At 39.7% G+C, this 20,589-nt stretch overlaps 1 protein-coding gene across 1 annotated transcript in view; it reads right to left on the minus strand.

The window, feature by feature from the left end:
- LOC137631231 (adenylyl cyclase 78C-like) overlaps positions 1–20,589 on the minus strand; it is a 76,241-nt gene that overhangs the window by 33,328 nt on the left and 22,324 nt on the right. The window contains exons 6-10 of the mRNA XM_068363000.1: positions 18,072–18,185; positions 16,718–16,926; positions 13,775–13,976; positions 10,784–11,700; positions 10,040–10,274 (exon numbers count right to left, since the gene is read on the minus strand). Of these exons, the coding sequence (XP_068219101.1) occupies positions 10,040–10,274; positions 10,784–11,700; positions 13,775–13,976; positions 16,718–16,926; positions 18,072–18,185 (1,677 nt within the window). The remainder of the gene's footprint in view (positions 1–10,039; positions 10,275–10,783; positions 11,701–13,774; positions 13,977–16,717; positions 16,927–18,071; positions 18,186–20,589) is intronic.

The raw sequence follows: 20,589 nt of genomic DNA on the forward strand, positions 1-20,589 counted from the left end.
TGCAACTTTGCCAAGACACTCGACACCCATCACATTCTCTATACCTTGATTTTCCTTCCAAATTTAGCATTAAAGTCACCATTCACAATTTTCATATCTCTCTCTGGGATCTCATCTATTACACTCTCCAGTTCTTCATAGTATTCATCTTTCCTTTCTTCAAGAATCATTTATTGGTGCATAGCAAACTATATTATTCAAGTTGTGGAATGATCTTCCTAATCAGGTAGTTGAATCAGTAGAACTTCAAAAGTTCAAACTTGCAGCAAATGTTTTTATGTTGAACAGGCTGACTCGAGTCTTTTTTAGTCTATATATTATAAATCTGTTTTAATGTTACAGTTTTTTTTTAAATAATTTGTTTAAATTTATTCATTACTTCTGATAACATTTACTTATTTCCTTATTCCCTTTCCACACTGGGCTATTTTCCCCTGTTGGAGCCCTTGGGCTTAAAGCATCTTGCTTTTCCAACTAGAGTTGTACCTTGGCTAGCAATAATAATAATAAAGGGATTTTGACGAAGGAAAAATCTATTTCTGGGGAGAGACCTGTGGCGCCCGGTGAAAAGTCCTTCTTGTATGTCTTTTCTGATAAAACCTTCCAATTATACCAGAGAAAGATAAAAGCATGGAATGCTGAGGTTACAACCCTCGCGCGAGCACCTTTTGGGTGTCGTGTATAAAGCAAAGGCGCGTGAAATCCACTATTCACAGGTTGTCTTCCATTTAGTTAATTCCTTCGTCAAAGGGATGGGCCGATACAACGGCCCTAGACACACCCCCATCGCCGCACCACCCACGCCACGACGCGAGCGCCATCTGAACTTCATCCTTCTTTTTGGAATACAAAGTGTTGAATTGTTTTGTTGTGCTCTCGGTCTTTTTTATCTATCGTGGATTTATTTTGTCATGTCCGAAGCTCCATCTTCACACATTCCAATGTTAAGTACCATAGTTTGTTTTGACAGTATTTTATTGTACCGCGCTTTTGTTTTATATCCAGTATAGTCTGTTTTATTATTCCCGTCTGGCCTTTCATGGCGGCCATTGTTTGTTCACTTGTTGGGAATTCATCTTTGTCTGCCCGTTTAGTACTCTGTCACTTAGGTTCTTGGTTAAGTCCCTGGCCTTATGCCTTTAGAACCGTTATTATTTTTATTTTTTTGTGTATTTATGCTCATGGTACTTTTTGCTAGTAAGTCCAGCCTACGAACGAGATAGCGATTTAGCTTGGTTTTTGTTTAGTACCCGCCCCTCCGAGGCGTTCGTCACTCGACTGTGCTATTTATTTTAAGTTTTAGCAGATGCTATTCTTCGATCGTAGTGTTATATGGATGTACATTTTTATTTTATACGTTTATAATAGTGTTGGGTGATTTTTAGTCCTATTTTTGTGTCCAAGAGAGCGAGAGATTGGGGTCCCCGTTTTCTGTTCGCAGTCACGAGTTACCCCTTTCTCTCGTTTTCTTTCTTTGCTCTGGTGGTTGAGCGGATTTCCCGTTTTCCGTTTTGTGCGTTCAACGGGTTCTCCCTCCCTCACCTCTCCCCCTCGGGGTGGATGATAACTTACGAGTTATTTATTTTTCGTGACTTTTCAATTGTTAGCGTTATTTTGGTCATTTAATTTATAATCACCGGGTAAGTATATTCAAAAATTTATTTTATAATCAAAATAACATTTTTCGATATTTAACTTAGCCGGTGATTATATAGCTGATTCACACCCAGGATGGTGGGTAGAGACCAGTAATATATGTTTACACTTTTATGAGCTAAGAGTTTTTTATTTCATTTTAGAAGTTATCAAAATAACAAAAACAAAATAAATAGGTACCTGGTAAGGAAGTCGACTTGAACAATTACTCTGCCTTTTAAGTACGTCTTCCTTACGGAGCCTCGCGATCCTCTTAGGATGCTGATCGACCCCTAGGATCTGAAGTATCAAGGGTTGCAACCCATACAACAGGACCTCATCAAAACCCCTAATCTAGGCGCTCTCAAGAAATGACTTTGACCACCCGCCAAATCAACCAGGATGCGAAAGGCTTCTTAGCCTTCCGGACAACCCAAAAAACAACAATAAAAACATTTCAAGAGAAAGATTAAAAGGGTATGGAATTAGGGAATTGTAGTGGTTGAGCCTTCACCCACTACTGCACTCGCTGCTACGAATGGTCCCAGTGTGTAGCAGTCCTCGTAAAGAGACTGGACATCCTTTAGATAAAATGACGCAAACACTGACTTGCTTCTCCAATAGGTTGCGTCCATTATACTTCGCAGAGATCTATTTTGCTTAAAGGCCACGGAAGTTGCGACAGCTCTAACTTCGTGTGTCCTCACCTTAAGCAATGCTTGGTCTTCCTCACTCAGATGTGAATGACCTTCTCGTATTAACAGTCTGATAAAGTAGGATAAAGCATTCTTTGACATAGGCAAAGATGGTTTCTTAACTGAACACCATAAAGCTTCAGATTGGCCTCGTAAAGGTTTAGTTCGCTTTAAATAGAACTTAAGAGCTCTCACAGGGCATAAGACTCTTTCTAGTTCATTGCCTACCATATTCGATAAGCTGGGAATATCGAACGATTTCGGCCAAGGTCGAGAAGGCAGCTCATTTTTGGCTAGAAAACCAAGTTGTAGCGAACATGTAGCTTTTTCTGACGAAAATTCGATGTTCTTGCTGAAGGCATGAATCTCACTGACTCTTTTAGCTGTGGCTAAGCATACCAGGAAAAGTGTCTTTAAAGTGAGATCTTTCAGGGAGGCTGATTGTAGCGGCTCAAACCTGTCTGACATGAGGAATCTTAGTACCACGTCTAAATTCCAACCAGGTATAACCAAACGACGCTCCTTCGTGGTCTCAAAAGACTTAAGGAGGTCCTGAAGATCTTTATTGTTGGAAAGATCTAAGCCTCTATGCCGGAAGACCGATGCCAACATGCTTCTGTAGCCCTTGATAGTGGGAGCTGAAAGGGATCGTCCTTTTCTCAGGTATAAGAGAAAGTCAGCTATTTGAGCTACAGAGGTACTGGTCGAGGATACAGATACTGACTTGCACCAGTTTCGGAAGACTTCCCACTTCGATTGGTAGACTCTAAGGGTGGATGCTCTCCTTGCTCTAGCAATCGCACTGGCTGCCTCCTTCCAAAAGCCTCTAGCTCTCGAGAGTCTTTCGATAGTCTGAAGGCAGTCAGACGAAGAGCGTGGAGGCTTTGGTGTATCTTCTTTACGTGTGGCTGACGTAGAAGGTCCACCCTTAGAGGAAGACTTCTGGGAACGTCTACTAGCCATCGAAGTACCTCGGTGAACCATTCTCTCGCGGGCCATAGGGGAGCAACTAGCGTCAACCTTGTCCCTTCGTGAGAGGCGAACTTCTGCAGTACCTTGTTGACAATCTTGAACGGTGGGAATGCGTATAGATCTAGATGCGACCAATCTAGGAGAAAGGCATCTATATGTATTGCTGCTGGGTCCGGGACTGGTGAGCAATATATTGGGAGCCTCTTGGTCATCGAGGTTGCAAAGAGATCTATGGTTGGTTGGCCTCAAGTGGCCCAAAGTCTCTTGCATACATCCTTGTGGAGGGTCCATTCCGTTGGAATTACTTGCCCTTTCCGACTGAGACAATCTGCCATGACATTCAAGTTGTCTTGGATGAACCTCGTTACTAGTGATATGTTTTGACCTTTTGACCAGATGAGCAGGTCCCTTGCGATCTCGTACAACGTCAGTGAGTGGGTCCCTCCTTGCTTGGAGATGTACGCCAAGGCAGTGGTGTTGTCCGAGTTCACTTATTATTATTATTATTATTATTATTTGCTAAGCTACAACCCTAGCTGGAAAAGCAAAATGCTATAAGCCCAGGGGCCCCAACAGGGAAAATAGCCCAGTAAGGAAAGGAAAGAAGGAAAAATAAAATATTTTAAGAAGAGTAACATTAAAATAAATATTTCCTATATAAACTATGAAAACTTTAACAAAACAAGAGGAAGAGAAATTAAATAGAATAGTGTGCCTGATTGTACCCTCAAGCAAGAGAACTCTAACCCAAGACAGTGGAAGACCATGGTACAGAGGCTATGGCACTACCCAAGACTAGAGAACAATGGTTTGATTTTGGAGTGTCCTTCTCCTAGAAGAGCTGCTTACCATAGCTAAAGAGTCTCTTCTACCCTTACTAAGAGGAAAGTAGCCACAGAACAAATACAGTGCAGTAGTTAACCCCTTGAGCGAAGAAGAATTGTTTAGTAACCTCAGTGTTGTCAGGTGTGTGAGGACAGAGGAGAATCTGTTAAGAATAGGCCAGACTATTCGGCGTATGTGTAGGCAAAGAGAAAGAACCGTAACCAAAGAGAAGGATCCAACGTAGTACTGTCTGGCCAGTCAAAGGACCCCATAACTCTCTGGCGGTAGTATTTCAACGGGCGGCTGGTGCCTTGGCCAACCTACTACCTACCACCACTTTGCCTCGAAGGAGAGACCTGAAGCTTTTCAAGGCCAGATGTACTGCCAGCAGCTCCTTGCAGTTGATATGCATGATCCTTTGACTCGAGTTCCACAGTCCTGAACATTCCCGACCGTCTAATGTCGCGCCCCAGCCTACGTCCGATGCGTCCGAGAAGAGAACGTGGTTGGGAGTCTGAACAGCCAGGGGAAGACCCTCTCTTAGGTTGATACTGTCCTTCCACCAAGTCAGGCAAGACTTCATCTTTTCGGAAATGGGGATCGAGACCGCTTCTAGCGTCTTGTCCTTTTTCCAGTGAAAAGCTAGATGGTATTGAAGAGGACGGAGGTGTAGTCTTCCTAATGACACAAATTGTTCCAGGGATGATAGCGTCCCTACCAGACTCATCCACTGCCTGACTGAGCAGTGTTCCTTCTTCAGCATGTTCTGGATGCATAACTGGGCTTGGCTTATTCTGGGGGCCGACGGAAAAGCCCGAAAAGCTAGACTGTGAATCTCCATCCCTAAATACACAATAGTTTGGGATGGGACCAGTTGTGACTTTTCCATGTTGACAAGGAGACCCAATTCCTTGGTCAGATCTAGAGTCCACTTTAGATCCTTCAGACAGCGACGACTGGAAGAGGCTCTGAGAAGCCAGTCGTCCAAATAGAGGGAGGCTCGGATGTCCGATAAATGGAGGAATTTGGCTACATTCCTCATCAGCCTCGTAAACACAAGAGGAGCTGTGCTTAGGCCAAAGCACAGGGCTTGAAACTGGTAGACAACCTTTTCGAAAACGAATCTCAGAAAAGGTTGGGAGTCCGGGTGGATGGGGACGTGGAAGTAGGCGTCCCTTAGGTCTAATGAGACCATCCAGTCTTCCCTTCTGACCGCTGCTAAGACTGACTTTGTGGTCTCCATGGAGAACGTCTGCTTTGTGACAAAGACATTCAGAGCACTGACGTCTAGCACCGGCCTCCACCCTCCTGTCTCCTTTGACACCAAGAAGAGGCGGTTGTAGAATCCCGGAGATTGAAGGTCCGAGACTTTGACCACCGCTCCCTTCTCTAGTAAAAGAGACACTTCCCGTTTCAAGGCTCGTCTCTTGTCTTCCTCTCTGTACCTGGGAGAGAGATCGATGGGAGACGTTGCTAGCGGGGGTTTCCGTACAAAAGGGATCTTGTACCCCTCTCTGAGCAACTTCACAGATTGTGCATCTGCGCCTCTCTTCTCCCAGGTCTGCCAGAAGTTCTTGAGTCTGGCTCCCACTGCTGTCTGAAGATGCGGGCAGTCAGACTCTGCCCTTATAGGACTTGGATCCTTTCTTCTTTCCTCGTTTCCTTTCGGCACGAGCACCTCCTCTGCTGGAGGCTCTGCCACGAAAGGGCGGAATAAAACGGGACGCTGGAGTGTCCATCCTTGGTCTAGCTGACAAGGTAGGCAAAGGGGGAGCTTTGCGAGCGGAGGACGCAACAAGATCGTGAGTGTCCTTCTGCACCAACGAAGCGGCTATTTCCTTAATCAGGGCTTCTGGAAAAAGGCACTTGGAAAGAGGAGCTAAGAGAAGCTCAGATCTCTGGCACCGTGTAACTCCAGCTGAAAGGAAAGAGCAGAGATTTTCACGCTTTTTAAGGACTCCGGACACAAATGATGCAGCAAGCTCATTAGACCCATCACGTACGGCCTTGTCCATGCAGGACATAATGAGCAAGGAAGTCTCTTTCTCTGTCGGAGAGATCTTTCTGCTTAGGGCTCCTAGACACCAGTCTAAGAAGTTAAAAACTTCGAAGGCCCTAAAGATACCTTTCAAAAGGTGGTCCAGGTCCGAAGATGACCAACATATCTTTGAGCGTCTCATGGCAAGGCGGCGGGGAGAGTCTACAAGACTTGAGAAGTCGCCCTGGGCAGAGGCAGGAACTCCCAAGCCGAGAACTTCTCCCGTGGCATACCAGACGCTCGATCTAGAAGAGAGTCTAGCAGGGGGAAACGCAAAGGCTGTCTTCCCTAAACTCTTCTTGGACTGCAACCATTCTCCTATCACCCGCAAAGCTCTCTTGGACGAGCGTGCGAGGACGAGTCTAGTAAAGGCAGGAGTGGTAGACGGCATGCCTAACACAAACTCTGAAGGCGGAGAACGATGAGCCACAGAAACAAACTGGTCCGGAAACAGCTCTTTGAAAATGGCCAAAACTTTTCTAAAGTCCAAAGAGGGTTGAGTAGACTTAGGCTCGTCCAAATCTGATTGTGGTTCATCTATGTGTGCAGCAACATCATCATCAGAAAGTTCCTCATCCGACAACTGATGAGGAAACGGCAACGGAGTGGGTAACGGCTGGTTCGCTGAGTCCGGTCGCACTGGTGCATGCGTGACTGAGCCGGACGCAACGTCATGGAACTGCTGCCCAGTCTGTGAGCTGGCAACAACCATGGCAGCGCGGGGACGCACAGCGTCTACTCCAGACTGTCTGGACTGATGTGGGTGCGCAGTGGAAACCACACTGGGTTGCGGAGGTTGACGCACCGCGTCAAAACAAAGCAACTCTGACGGTTGTTGAACCTCCAGAACGTCAACGGCAACCTCCGTGCGTCGCTTAACGTCAACATGCGGCTGGCAGATCACACTGGAACGCATGGGTGGAGGAACTCTCTCAACTGGTGTGCGTGAGAAGGTTACCTCAGCGTCCACAGGACGCACAACCGATCGTGTGGAGGGTTGTAGGCTAGGTACTGCACTAGCTGGTGCGGCAGCAACCTTCTCCGCACGAAAGTCCTGCATCAGAGACGTAAGTTTAGACTGCATGTCTTGCAGTAGAGACCACTTAGGGTCTACGGGAGCAGGTGCGGCGACAGACGGTGTTACTGTCTGAAGCGGTACCGCTTTGCCTCTCTTAGGCGGTGAGCAGTCATCGGATGACGGCAGCGAGTCCGAACTGACCCAGTGGCTACAACCGGGCCGTTGGACTTGTGCTGAAGGGACCGACTTACGTTTTAACGGTTGCGAGACCTTGGTCCAAAGTTTCTTGCGAGAAACACCTTCAGAAGACGAGGTATAAATGGGCTCTCTCGTCTTAGTTAGGTAGGAGTGATCTTGGGTAGATACGCCCGATACCACGGAGGGAACGTCTGTTCGCTGATTAAAGCCTCTCGAACCCATGCGTCGTACGACATTGCTTCTCCCCTGGACTTAGGAGCTTGCAAGAGGTCCCGGACTAGGAGGACGACAGGCACGAACAGACGAACCCTCAAGCGCAACACTATCCACAACACTATCACTCGGCACTTTAGCACTTCCCACTGCACTTTGGCACTTAAGCTCCTTCACATCCGCCATGAGCTGATTACGGTCACTAGCAAGGGACTCAACTCTCTCACCCAGAGCCTGGATGGCACGCATCATATCAGCCATCGATGGTTCCTGAGTGCCAGGAGGGGGGTTAGGAGCAACCACTACAGGGGAAGGAATAGGTTGTGGGGCATGAGGAGAGGATATATCAATAGAACGAGAAGAACTTCTCCTAACTCTATCTCTCTCTAGCCTACGTGTATACTTTTGAAATTCGATAAAATCGAATTCCGAAAGGCCAACGCACTCCTCACACCGATCTTCCAATTGACAGGTTTTATCCCGACAATTGGAACAAACAGTGTGAGGGTCGATAGAAGCCTTCGGAAGACGCCTTGAACAGTCCCTAGCATTGCACTTCCTAAATTTGGGGACTTGTGAAGGGTCAGCCATTTTGAATTGGTCAAGGGAAATTCCAAAAAACTATCAAAAAGTCATCAACAAAGAATCCGTTATCAAAAAGAGTTCAAGGATTTGTGTGAAGAGAAACCCTGCACAGCGAAAGCTCAAAACTAGAATATAGTACTTCACCAATTAGATGTGAAAAACTCCAGTTTAGCAACAGCGAGTAAAGTACGTCTTGTCGACACCTCGACAGAGAGAAAATTGAGTCTTTGTTTACATTGAGAACTGGGTATCTGGTCGACAGATGGCGCTGTTGGGCACACCCGCAACCTGTGTAGCGATCGCTGGCAAGTTTTTACCGTAGAGTTGTCTGTCGAGCAACAGAGTTGCAGCTATATAATCACCGGCTAAGTTAAATATTGAAAATTGAACTTTGCAAGTAACAATCTACAGTACTGTTTACAGCTCTCCATTCTGTTATTGCCTTTTCTGCTTTTGGTGTCATCATTATTCCTATCTCTTCTTCCTGAATAGATATATATATTACCTAGGTCTAAGATTTCTTTACCAATCCCCTTACATGCTTTAGTTAGGGCCAAAATATCCAAACAATTTTAATGAATTCATTCTCCACTTGCTCTAACTTACCAATCTGATTCATGGTTCTAATATTCCAATTACCAATTTCCATTGCAGACTTTATTTGTACAAAATAACTGTTTGATAATTTTAAAAGCTTTCAAAGCTAGAAATTTTTAAATAACTACTGTATTAATGGTGCAATATTTTCTATTATGCAAACTACTGACCATATTAAAGTCTGTTTTGATGTAAAAACAGAAGCATTATTAGGCAAAACGAACTATTTCCATTAGATATTACAAAAAAATTCTCCCTCAGAGGAAGATTTGGAGACATCCGTTTATAAGCTCTAAATTCTGACTGCCATGGTTTCAGCACGTTACAAATACTCAAAAGTTCATAGCAGCGTTCAGATGTTCCCAAGCAATTAAGATAAAAGATTTTCGACTGGCTAACCCTTGCAACTTCAGCATCAGTGCCTACATCTTCTGTGAAATATATCTAAAGAAAGTTGTTTGGTCTTGTTGATTTGGAACTTATTTTAACTTATGTTCTTTCCATATGGTAAGGGGTGTGCACTCTGGTTTCTAGAGTTAGCATAGCACACTTTCAAAAATTGTTAGGTGGAAATTCTAAGCTCCTTGTTCTCTGAGACCTTCTCTCTCTTCCTTGGTTAGGCAAAATTTCAACATAATGGACAGTTATCCTATAGAGAATACTGTACTGTATAGCATGGTAGTACAGTACCTTGGTACTCTCTTACAAGAATACAATGTATACAGGTCTTAATTAGCGATTGTCTTTGGTTAGTTAAGACAGACAAAACTAGAAATAAAATATTCTAATAAAAATGATATATAAACAGCCCCTAAATAATTATTAATGCACACAATTTTTTATATAAAAAAAACAGTTATAGTTTTTGAGCAAAATATTACACTAGCTATCGTAAATTTTGTACTCTTTACAACTTGACACAGTGACAGGGACTATACGAAAAATCAACCCTAAATCCTGCTAAACTTCAACAACTGAAAAAGGATAAAGAGGGCGAGCAGAATCTTAGTTTTTCAAAAAATCATCAGCACTGTACTGCAGTACATCTTAACTATCACTCAACTACATTACCAGTTAATATTTTCAACAGCTGAGCACTTGCCTACCTTTTGGATTAAGTATAATTAAGAGATTTTTTATATACTGTATTAAATTAAGCATAAAATGATTCCTATTTGTCAATACAAAAAAGTACAAAACAAGTTTTAAGTGGATATGGAACATAATTCGAAAGTATTAAAAAAATAGTTTCCTTTCACGTACCTCACCCTTTCGGTCTTCTGAGAGAAAATAATTAGCTACATGGTCCGGGAGAATATTTTTAAGGAGTTGCGTATTATATTGCCTACATTCACTCATATCGGTGAGTTCTCGAAGTGCTTGTTGCTTCCAAACAAAGTCCAAGCGGGATGTAATTTCCACAAGGCGTCCATGGTAGGAGACCATGAAGAAGAAAAGCACAAGAAGGACCAGCATCTTTGCAGTCAAAGAAACTCCGCTGTCAAAAATAAAATTATTTATTTGTAAAAGAAAAATAAATGATTTATTTGCACTTCATACTAACAAATTTTAACTCAATAAAAGTACCGCTACATTAAATAGAAAGCATCATAAAGTAGTAATATAAACAGAATCAAAAGAATCAATTATAACTGCAAAAGGCCAAAACCTATTTTCATAATTGATTAATTAATTAAACTTTAAAATTCTGTTTTAGCTACTTCTATATGCAGTGGGAACCGATTAACATTAAATTCAGGTTTAAAAATAGCAATATACTATCCAATGATTCATACATTGTAATAAATAAACTCAGATCATTATTCATGGAAAGTGAATAACTAGTACTGTACTCCTAAACTAAATTAACCAAACTAAGTTTCAAAGATGTTTTGAGGGCAAACAGATTCAAAGTCTACTTAAAGTATTCATTACTGAAATGTAAATTTGCCATCATATAATGATGCTCAATGGGAAAAAATATGATAAAAATACCAACAAACTTACTGGTAAGACTCGCAGAAAATTTTGTCATACTCTATGATAAGTATAGTATAACAGGTTACCATAAAAACTAAGACCACAGTCTTAGCTAAGTAATTAAGTTTCAGGAAGGAAGCGAGAGCCACCATACAAAGCACCCAGGTGTAGACCCAGTATTGTGGGTACACACAAAACATTACTGTTTCCACCTCACTCGCACCTTCGCTCTTTTCTCTCCAGCTCTCACTTTTGGAAACATTCATTTTACCCGTTGGTACGGTATGGCTAATCATGGCTGGAACTTTATGCCTATCATTTACACTGATATCAAACATATTCCCCTCTTCGTGGCGACGATTTCTAGTATTTATTATGCCACTAGTTCTTCCAAAATCAAGCATATTAGCTTTAAGCAATTCTGTTTTAGCACCCAATAATGTACTTTTCTTGTCCTTAAGACCAAGACTCAATACCGGCCATAAACGAGAGTTTTGGCGAGCTTCTCTGAAGTCAATGCCATTTCTTTTGATACGGCTGGAAATCGAACTTTTCAGCAGTTCTTTCGAATTCACTGCAGGATTGGTCTCAACACCACCAACACTACGACTCGTAAACGAATCCAAATCACCAGAATTGGTGTAAGCACTTTCACTACCTACAATCATTGTGCGATGATAATCCTCATCTATATATCCTTGGTCCTTTTGTGTCACGTTCTTAGTATTTGAGCTATCCCACACTGGTAAAGACGTTAGACCACTTCCCCCAGCAGAAGAGGCCTTAAGTAGACTTGCTTGTGTGTGATGACTGCTGGTGAGATATAGACTTGAGGGCATCCTACTTCCTCTGACCTGATTGTGCTCAGTGAACACTGTCTCATGCGCCTTTGTCGTATTAGAACAGATATCACTAACACTCAGACAATTCTCTTCGACCAAGATCTGAAAATAATTACATTTGAAGTACTGTACAGTAAAGTATAATAACACTAATCTATTACGGTAAAGTCCCAATCCCGCCCACTATAATTGGACAAATTGAAAAAATTTGGGATTAAGCCAGACTTATAGATAGCTTATCAAAAAATACTCATACATTTTACAGCTTTTGCGTGCTTATACAAGAATTCAATAGTTAACAGCATACATAGAATGTTGAAGCTTTCCATAGATTTGCAGTACAGTACATGCAATCTTATGATAACTAAAGGATTATGGGATTAAGGCATTATCATGAAATATTGAAGTTAGTGAAGTCTCATACAAATACCGCACAGCAGTTGTACAAGTGTCCGATTCATCTGCCGAAAGGGGAGAGTCTTGTTACCTCTCCTATATTTTATAATTTATTAAAAAAATACTGCAACAAGGTTTAAAAAATAATAAGACTGAAATCAAGCAAAAACTCAGATAATTCATCTATGTTACTGGATTGAATGAAAGAATATGAGCCCTATGGGCAGGCACTGAGGCCAAGGAGGCCATTTATCGCAAATGTGTAACGGAGGAAAAAAACAGGAGGAAAAATAGTGCCTACAGTGCACCACGTGAGGTAAACATATATTTGATTCTCCTCCATTATTAACTCTATACCTCTTAATAATTTAATCAAATAATCTGCAAGAGTTGTAGCATTCAAAATGACCCAATCCATTTAAAAAAAAAAAAAAAAATGAGGCATTCCCTATAGTAAGGGTTTATCACTCGATTGCAAATATGGGGTTTATGATTATAATTACATGAACAACGTTATATAGACTGAAAAGTCAATAGATTGAGTTTTAAAATGCAAAAAGAGATTTATGATATTTCAGAAAAATTAGTTATTGATGTTTGAATATTGTCCATTTCCAAACGTGATTATTCCTCCTCCTCTTTTTTTTTTTTTTTTTTTTTTTTTTTTTACAAAATGCAATAAACCTTGAAGTGTTATTTCATATTAGATTATAAAATGCCTGAGGCTCTAATATGTGTAAAGCTATAAATGGAATCCAAATCACCAAAATCTCCTCGCACCTTTATAATTTTGTATAATTTTGTTTATTTTTCAAATCACGGCAACTTTAAATGTCCTTTTAAAAATTTCTTTTCTTTCTCACCTACAAATCCTTTTGAGTTTTGCATTAATTTAACATAAATTTCTTGTATTAAGAGGAAAGATTATACTGTATAATCAGAGTTCACATACTTGAAGGTTACAAATTTTACTCAATGATGCACACCTTAATAAGGTGAGAATACAAAACATAACTTTACCTAGATATTAAAGCTTTTTATTTTCCTAAATTTTGGCCGTGCACAGATCAAGATAAAAAAACTAATTTTATCAAATGATGTATTTTTTGCCAATTACTTTTTAGCTATGAGCCTACATAGCTTTTCAAGATTAAATTCTGACTTCTATTTTCAAAAATCAAGAATATATCCTTAGAACTATCTCCAATATCATGGATAATAAACAGGATTCATAACCTGCTGTACAATATCCAGTAAATTAAAATATGACCAGTAACTTTGAAATATAGATACAATAAATTAAATTTTTTTTTTAACTCCATAGAATATTTACAAGCATTTGATTCTCGATTTATTCCGTCTAACCCACATCTAAATTAAATAACTTTACATTAGTAAACTAGAAAAGCACTCACAGCGCAGACCTTCACCATGGTAGCTTATTTCTTGAAACCAGCTTGCCTTTCCCTGGAATCAATTTAGACCATAGGCGTATTTGAAGTGTGTGTGACAAACATGTACGAATTGGGGTTAAGGTTAGGGTTGATTTAGTCGACCTGTTGCTCGACCTTGGCCTATGACCTAGGACTTTCAAAATTGAATCACTTCCACGTCTCACCATAACAATTAATCCCTGAAAGTTTCACTATTCTATTAGTAAAATTGTGTCTAGGAAGTTGTTCACAAACAAAGAAACAAACAGGGGCGAAAACATAACCTCCTCCAAACTTCGTTGGCGGAGATAAAAAAAAAAAAAAAAAGTTTCCATACATTATCTTACCAGCGTCAGTATGGATGGAATTGATATGACGGCAATAAGAGAGCAGATGAAGACCTTCCTGCCCAACGTTGCCCTTGCCAGGCGAGTTGACAGCCGTCTGAGACAGGAGGGCAAGGAGGGGTACTCTTCAGCCATCACTAGCAATAGACCACCTCCCAAAACGACAGTTGACGGTACAAACGTTTCTGTCAGAACTGTTGCGCTGAAAAGAAGATGAACAATTATAAACTTTTAGGGGTATAGATATCTTTAATGATGTATCTTACACTTTAAATATTCTTGACAGTAATAACGACGAATTCTCTTTAAGGGCTACAGTTTTCTGGTTATTCCATGAAGCTAATAACACCCGAGAAAATTGATGTTAAAGTTCTTATCAAATACACAAAGACTTTATAACCTCATCCAGAGAGATTCGTGCTCTTGAAGAGAGCATCACTCACCATTTGCATAGTTGAATGTACAGTAAATTGCAATCCTAAGGAGTCCTTCCTCCTTATAGCACTGATAAATATCTCATTTTCCTGTTTTTTCCTCTCCAGGACATTTTTTCCAATTCCAGCCCTCAAATAGTACGATGCAACAAACAAAAACACCAAACTGTAACGTCACTTGATTAACGCAATATTAATGAATTACTACATTTTGACGTGCAGTTTCTCTTAATTTCCATTAAAAAAAAAAAAACAGCTATTCAAACAGCACTTGTTTACAAACAGGGACTCCTCTTCTTCTTCTTCTTCTTCATCAAAAGAATCAAATATCACAATGATAGCGAAAAAGAACAAGTGAAGTGAGGGGGAAGCAGTTTATGGTTGTCACGGGTTTATAAAAACGGCTATCAATAAAAAATCAAGATCGATAATGACTTCCTAACCAAGTTATTCTAAGTGAGACAAAATGAAAAATACTGGAAAATAATTAACGGCGCTGCAAAAACACGTGCTGATTATTATTATTATTAATTGCCAAGCTACAACCCTAGTTGGAAAAGCATGATGCTATAAGCCCAGGGGCCCCAACAGGGAAAATAGCCCAGTGAGGAAAGGAAACGAGGAAAAATAGAATATTTTAAGAACAGAAACAACATTAAAATAAATATTTCCTATATAAACTATAAAAGCTTTAACAAAACAGGAAAGAGAAAATATAGAAAAGCGTGCCTGAGTGTACCCTCAAGCAAGAGAAGTTGGTGTTTGCCATTGGACACCTGCCGCAATAAGTGGTGAAATGACGAGAACTTTTGGGGAATCAAAAATATTTGAGGCGTGATTGCAAGACGGAAGGGAATGTCATGTACTGGAATACAAAGGGAACCAAAAGTGTTATAAAAATGTGTACGAAAAAAAGACCCGGATCAGGAAAACAAGTAGGCTATTTGAAGGAAGATGTATCCAGTGTATCTCGACAAGCAGTTGAATCTTATCATTATTATTATTACTTGCTAAGCTACAACCCTATTTGAAAAAGCAGGATGCTATAAGCCCAGGGGCTCCAACAGGGAAAATAGCACAGTGAGAAAAGGAAACAAAGAAAAATTTAATATTTTAAGAAGAGCAACAAGATTAAAATAATTATCTCCTATATAAATTACAAAAACATTAACAAAACAAGAGGAAGAGAAATAGTGCCCGAGTGTACCTTCAAGCAAGAGAACTCTAACACAAGACAGTGGAAGACCATGGTACAGAGGCTATGGTACTACCCAAGATTAGAGAACAATGGTTTGATTTTGGAGTGTCGTTCTCCTGGAAGAGCTGCTTACCATAGCTAAAGAGTGTCTTCTACCCTTGCAAAGAGGAAAGTGGCCAATGAACAATTAGGCTGGGAACACACTAGCGACTCTGTGGCGCCACAAAGCCACAGCATCGTGTGGCGGGGATTTGATCGCCCATAGGTTTCCATTGTTTTCAAGTTTTGCCGCGCAAACTAGCGACTGTGGCTCTCTGTCGGTCATCCCCGCCACAGGCGTGGCGTGGATTTGAAAACAATGAAAACCTATGGGAGACCACATCCCGCCACACGATGCTGTGGCTTTGTGGCGCCACAGAGTCGCTAGTGTGCTCCCGGCCTTACAGTGCAGCAAGATGAAATTGTTTGATAATCTCAGTGCTGTCAGATGTATGAGGACAGAGGAGAATCTGTAAAAGATGAAAATGAATAGATGCACTGAAGGAAATAATTTTTGGCCAATAGAACGAGTATTTTGACGATTTGTTACATGCCGAGGATATGAACAGCTGAAAGGTAGCGTGGAAGGGAAAGTAAGACTGAGAACGTTTCTTATAGATGTTACTGCTGTAATCGATTATGAGGTCGAACAGCAGCTGAGCAGAAGACACAATGTGATGAAATTACATTCCCTCCCCCCACAAAAAAAAAAATAAAACCAAGAGGACGATAAATAAGATAGACTTGTGTGCCCGAGTGTACCCTCAAGGAAGAGAACTCTACCCCTAGACAATGAAACACCATGGTATAGAGGCTATGGCACTGTCCAAGACCAGAAAAAAATTGTTTGATTTTGGAGTGTCCTTCTACAACAAGACCTGCTTACCATAGCTTAAGTCTCTCTTTTAACCTTACCAAGAGGAAAGTAGTCACTGAACAATTACAGCGTAGAAGTTAAACCCTTGAGCGAGGAAGAATTGTTTGATAATCTGTGTTGTCAGGTGTATAACAGAGGAGAATATGTAAAGAATAGGCCGGACTATTCAGTGTTTGTGTGTAGGCAAGGGGGAAAAGGAGCCGTAACCAGAGAGAAGGATCTAATGTAGTACTGTCTGGCCAGTCAAAAGACACCCATAACTCTTTAGCGGTAGTACCTCAACGGGTGGCTGGTGCCCTGGCCAACCTACTATCTAGTAATTAACCCCTTGAGCGAGGAAGAATTGTTTGGTAATCTCAGGTAAGAGATACGATAAGAAAGTAACACGCTCTTACCTCTGAATCACAATGGACTGGCATATGACGATGAGGGCCCAGATGACGCATGTGCAGACAACGTTGCTCTTGAGTAGGTCAGCCCTGACCTGATGGTAGGTCTCCTCCATTTCGACTTCCTTGAAGGTGAGGGTGATGGGGTACATGTGTTCCGCGCGCATGCGTTTGTTCGATTCAATTTCTATGTTGTTGTTCATCAAGTTATCCACCTGAGAAGACAAGGACATGCCATGAAAGGAAGTACATACAGTCAACGCAATTGTTCGAGGTTGACTAAAGACACATTTTTATAATAAATTTATTCGAGAATTCTGAGAATAAACAATTATTGTAACAAATTTTGAGTCAATTGTAGACACTTTTATTATAATGTTCCAAATGTACAAGAACAATTAAAAGATTCTCCACTTAATCACATAAATCAAAGTAACAAACATTTTCCTAAGCCTAAAGCTTAAAATACAGGTTAAAAAAAAAGGTGTCAAAATTTTGCATCAAAATTTTGATGCAAAATTTGAGTGTGGGTAGGACGTTTTGATGTCAAAACGTCCTACACACACTCAAATTTTGCATCAAAATTTTGATATAAAAAATTTGATGCAAAATTTTGACGCTTTTTTTGAACGTTTATGGGCCACTTATTACTAAGCTTATAAAAACGACCGAAAGAAGTAACAAACACGTGTCAATCATCAATATATTTGATATGTAAATGAATTTCTAAAGTTATAATTTCCGAAATAACACCCTAGATAACGACAGCAGATTAACCAATGGCTTGGCCATTGAATGGACCTATCTCATGTTAAATTGACTCTCATATATCTCTTTCATAGAACTGCACTAGCAGAATCTCCATAAAAACGATAGTGCGCATTTACAATTTAAAATGATATCCAACATTATTTTCCAGTTTCAATTCACCAATAAATACAGCTACTACAGAAAGTTTTAACGAGATCTTTATCATACCTCTACTCAGGTTATTCGTGTACTAAAAAAACTTAACGGGTGTGTATTGATAATTAACTGGTAATTAAACAATCCAAACATTACCTCCACCCCTATATAATAAAGAACACTGTCTGGCTATATATGTATAAATATATTTATTTCCTGCTACGCTAAGTGACAGGGGGGGGGTGTAGTAGTCATACCCTAGTGAGAGAGGGTATTCCAAGTGGTATATTCGGCAACCACAATCAATCAGCGGGTTGTAGTTAGCAAGGGGGTGGGGGTTGAATGTTGCGTATGCTATATCTAAATATTTAAGAGTTATTTTTTGATGGGTCGCACACACTAGTTCATGTAAACTGCGTGTGTGATACAAGCAAATGAATTCGGTACAACATACCTCGTGTGTGAAATTTGAAGGAGCATTTGAAAACTGCGTAACTTCTACCTCGGTCGCCTCGTCCTCCGGGATTTCTTCCTCGAAAAAGGTTTCGTCGTCCCAGTCCATCTCGAGCTAGAAGCAAAAGTATAAAACGAAGACGATAAGAAAACCAGCCGAGTATCTAATAAAGATGTACAATACTATAACCTATTGTTATTTTGGCCAAAATCAATCTGCCACTCAATGCCTAATGTGAATGTGTCAGCTGCAGTTATTCTCAGTTCATAAGACTATTCATTTTACGGAGCAAAGAGTAAACACTTCTCAAAGTTTTTAAGGATATAATATCAGCAACAATGTTTCTGTGAATACTTAGTTAAATGGCAGTTTTCCAGGCCCTATCACACGTGGAAACCCTGTGCACTACATAGCCTACAAAATCTGCTTTTATACACATTCTTGGGTATTTAGATTATCACTCAGAGTATTCTCAGACGATTGTCAAATCCACGTTATCCAAGCACTTATAAAAATAAAGAGTTTTCAGCATCTAATATCTTTAATCTTTCGGATGTCTAGTAGGAGCTTATTATATAGTCTTGGGGTCACATAATTGAAAGCTCTACAGTATAGATAATTTACTTTGCATCAAGGAAGCGTGAAAAATTCCTGAAAACATGACCTTAACTTTTCTAAAGCACTAATGATTGCTAATGCTGATCTAATGTTGTGTCAAACATGCAACAGACAAATAGTTATTACGTTAGCTACAACCCTAGTTGGAAAAGCAGAATGCTATAAGCCCAAGGGCTCCAACAGGGAAAATAGCCCAGCGAGGAAAGAGAATAAGGAAAAACTACAAGAAGTTTAAGAACAACAACATTGAAATAAACCTTTCATACATAAACTATAAAAAATTCAAAATAACAAGAGGAAGAGAAACAAGATAGAATAGTGTGGCCGAGTGTATCCTCAAGCAAGAGATCTCTAACCCAAGTTGCTTTATGTTTGACCAAATAATTATAGGAATAGACTATTCGAAAGAAATGTATACCAACAAATTGTGCTATTAAAAATAAATCACAATTTTTATCAACAAGAAGTTGAAGATTTTCTTATTCACAAAGTGCTATGATAATGTGGTTTTGACAGTGCTAACTACGCTATATCATTCTTTAAATACGGATTTGACAATGCTAAAAACGCTATATAATTCTTTAAACACGGGTTTGATAACGCTAACTACGCTATATCATTCTTTAAATACGGTTTTGACAATGCTAACTACGCTATTCTTTAAATACGGGTTTGACAATGCTAAATACGCTATTCTTTAAATACGGGTTTGACAATGCTAAATACGCTATTCTTTAAATACGGTTTTGACAATGCAACTACCCTATACTTTAAATACGGTTCTGACAATACTAACTACGCTATAAAATTCTTTAAATACGGGTTTGACAATGCTAACTACGCTATATTATTGTTTAAATATGGGTTTGACAATGCTAACTACTCTATATAATTCTTTAAATAAGGTTCTGACAATACTAACTACGCTATAAAATTCTTTAAATACGGGTTTGACAATGCTAACTACTCTATATAATTCTTTAAATAAGGTTCTGACAATACTAACTACGCTATAAAATTCTTTAAATACGGGTTTGACAATGCTAACTACTCTATATAATTCTTTAAATATGGTTCTGGCAATACTAACTACGCTATAAAATTCTTTAAATACGGGTTTGACAATGCTAACTACGCTATATTATTGTTTAAATATGGGTTTGACAATGCTAACTACTCTATATAATTCTTTAAATATGGTTCTGGCAATACTAACTACGCTATAAAATTCTTTAAATACGGGTTTGACAATGCTAACTACGCTATATCATTCTTTAAATATGGGTTTGACAATGCTAACTACGCTATATCATTCTTTAAATACGGGTTTGACAATGCTAACTACGCTATATCATTCTTTAAATATGGGTTTGACAATGCTAACTACGCTATATCATTCTTTAAATATGGGTTTGACAATGCTAACTACGCTATATCATTCTTTAAATATGGGTTTGACAATGCTAACTACTCTATATAATTCTTTAAATACGGTTCTGACAATACTAACTACGCTATAAAATTCTTTAAATACGGGTTTGACAATGCTAACTACGCTATATCATTCTTTAAATACGGTTCTGGCAATACTAACTACGCTATAAAATTCTTTAAATACGGGTTTGACAATGCTAAATACGCTATTCTTTAAATACGGGTTTGACAATGCTAAATACGCTATTCTTTAAATACAGTTTTGACAATGCTAACTACGCTATTCTTTGAATACGGGTTTGACAATGCTAATTAAGCTATTCTTTAAATACGGGTTTGACAATGCTAACTACGCTATACAATTCTTTAAATACGGTATTGGCAATGCTATCTACGATATTCTTTAAATACGGTTTTGACAATGGTAACTACTCTTTTCTTTAAATACGGTTTTGATAATGCTAAC

The sequence above is a fragment of the Palaemon carinicauda genome, chromosome 39, assembly GCF_036898095.1.
Source record: "Palaemon carinicauda isolate YSFRI2023 chromosome 39, ASM3689809v2, whole genome shotgun sequence".
Classification (NCBI taxonomy): domain Eukaryota; kingdom Metazoa; phylum Arthropoda; class Malacostraca; order Decapoda; family Palaemonidae; genus Palaemon; species Palaemon carinicauda.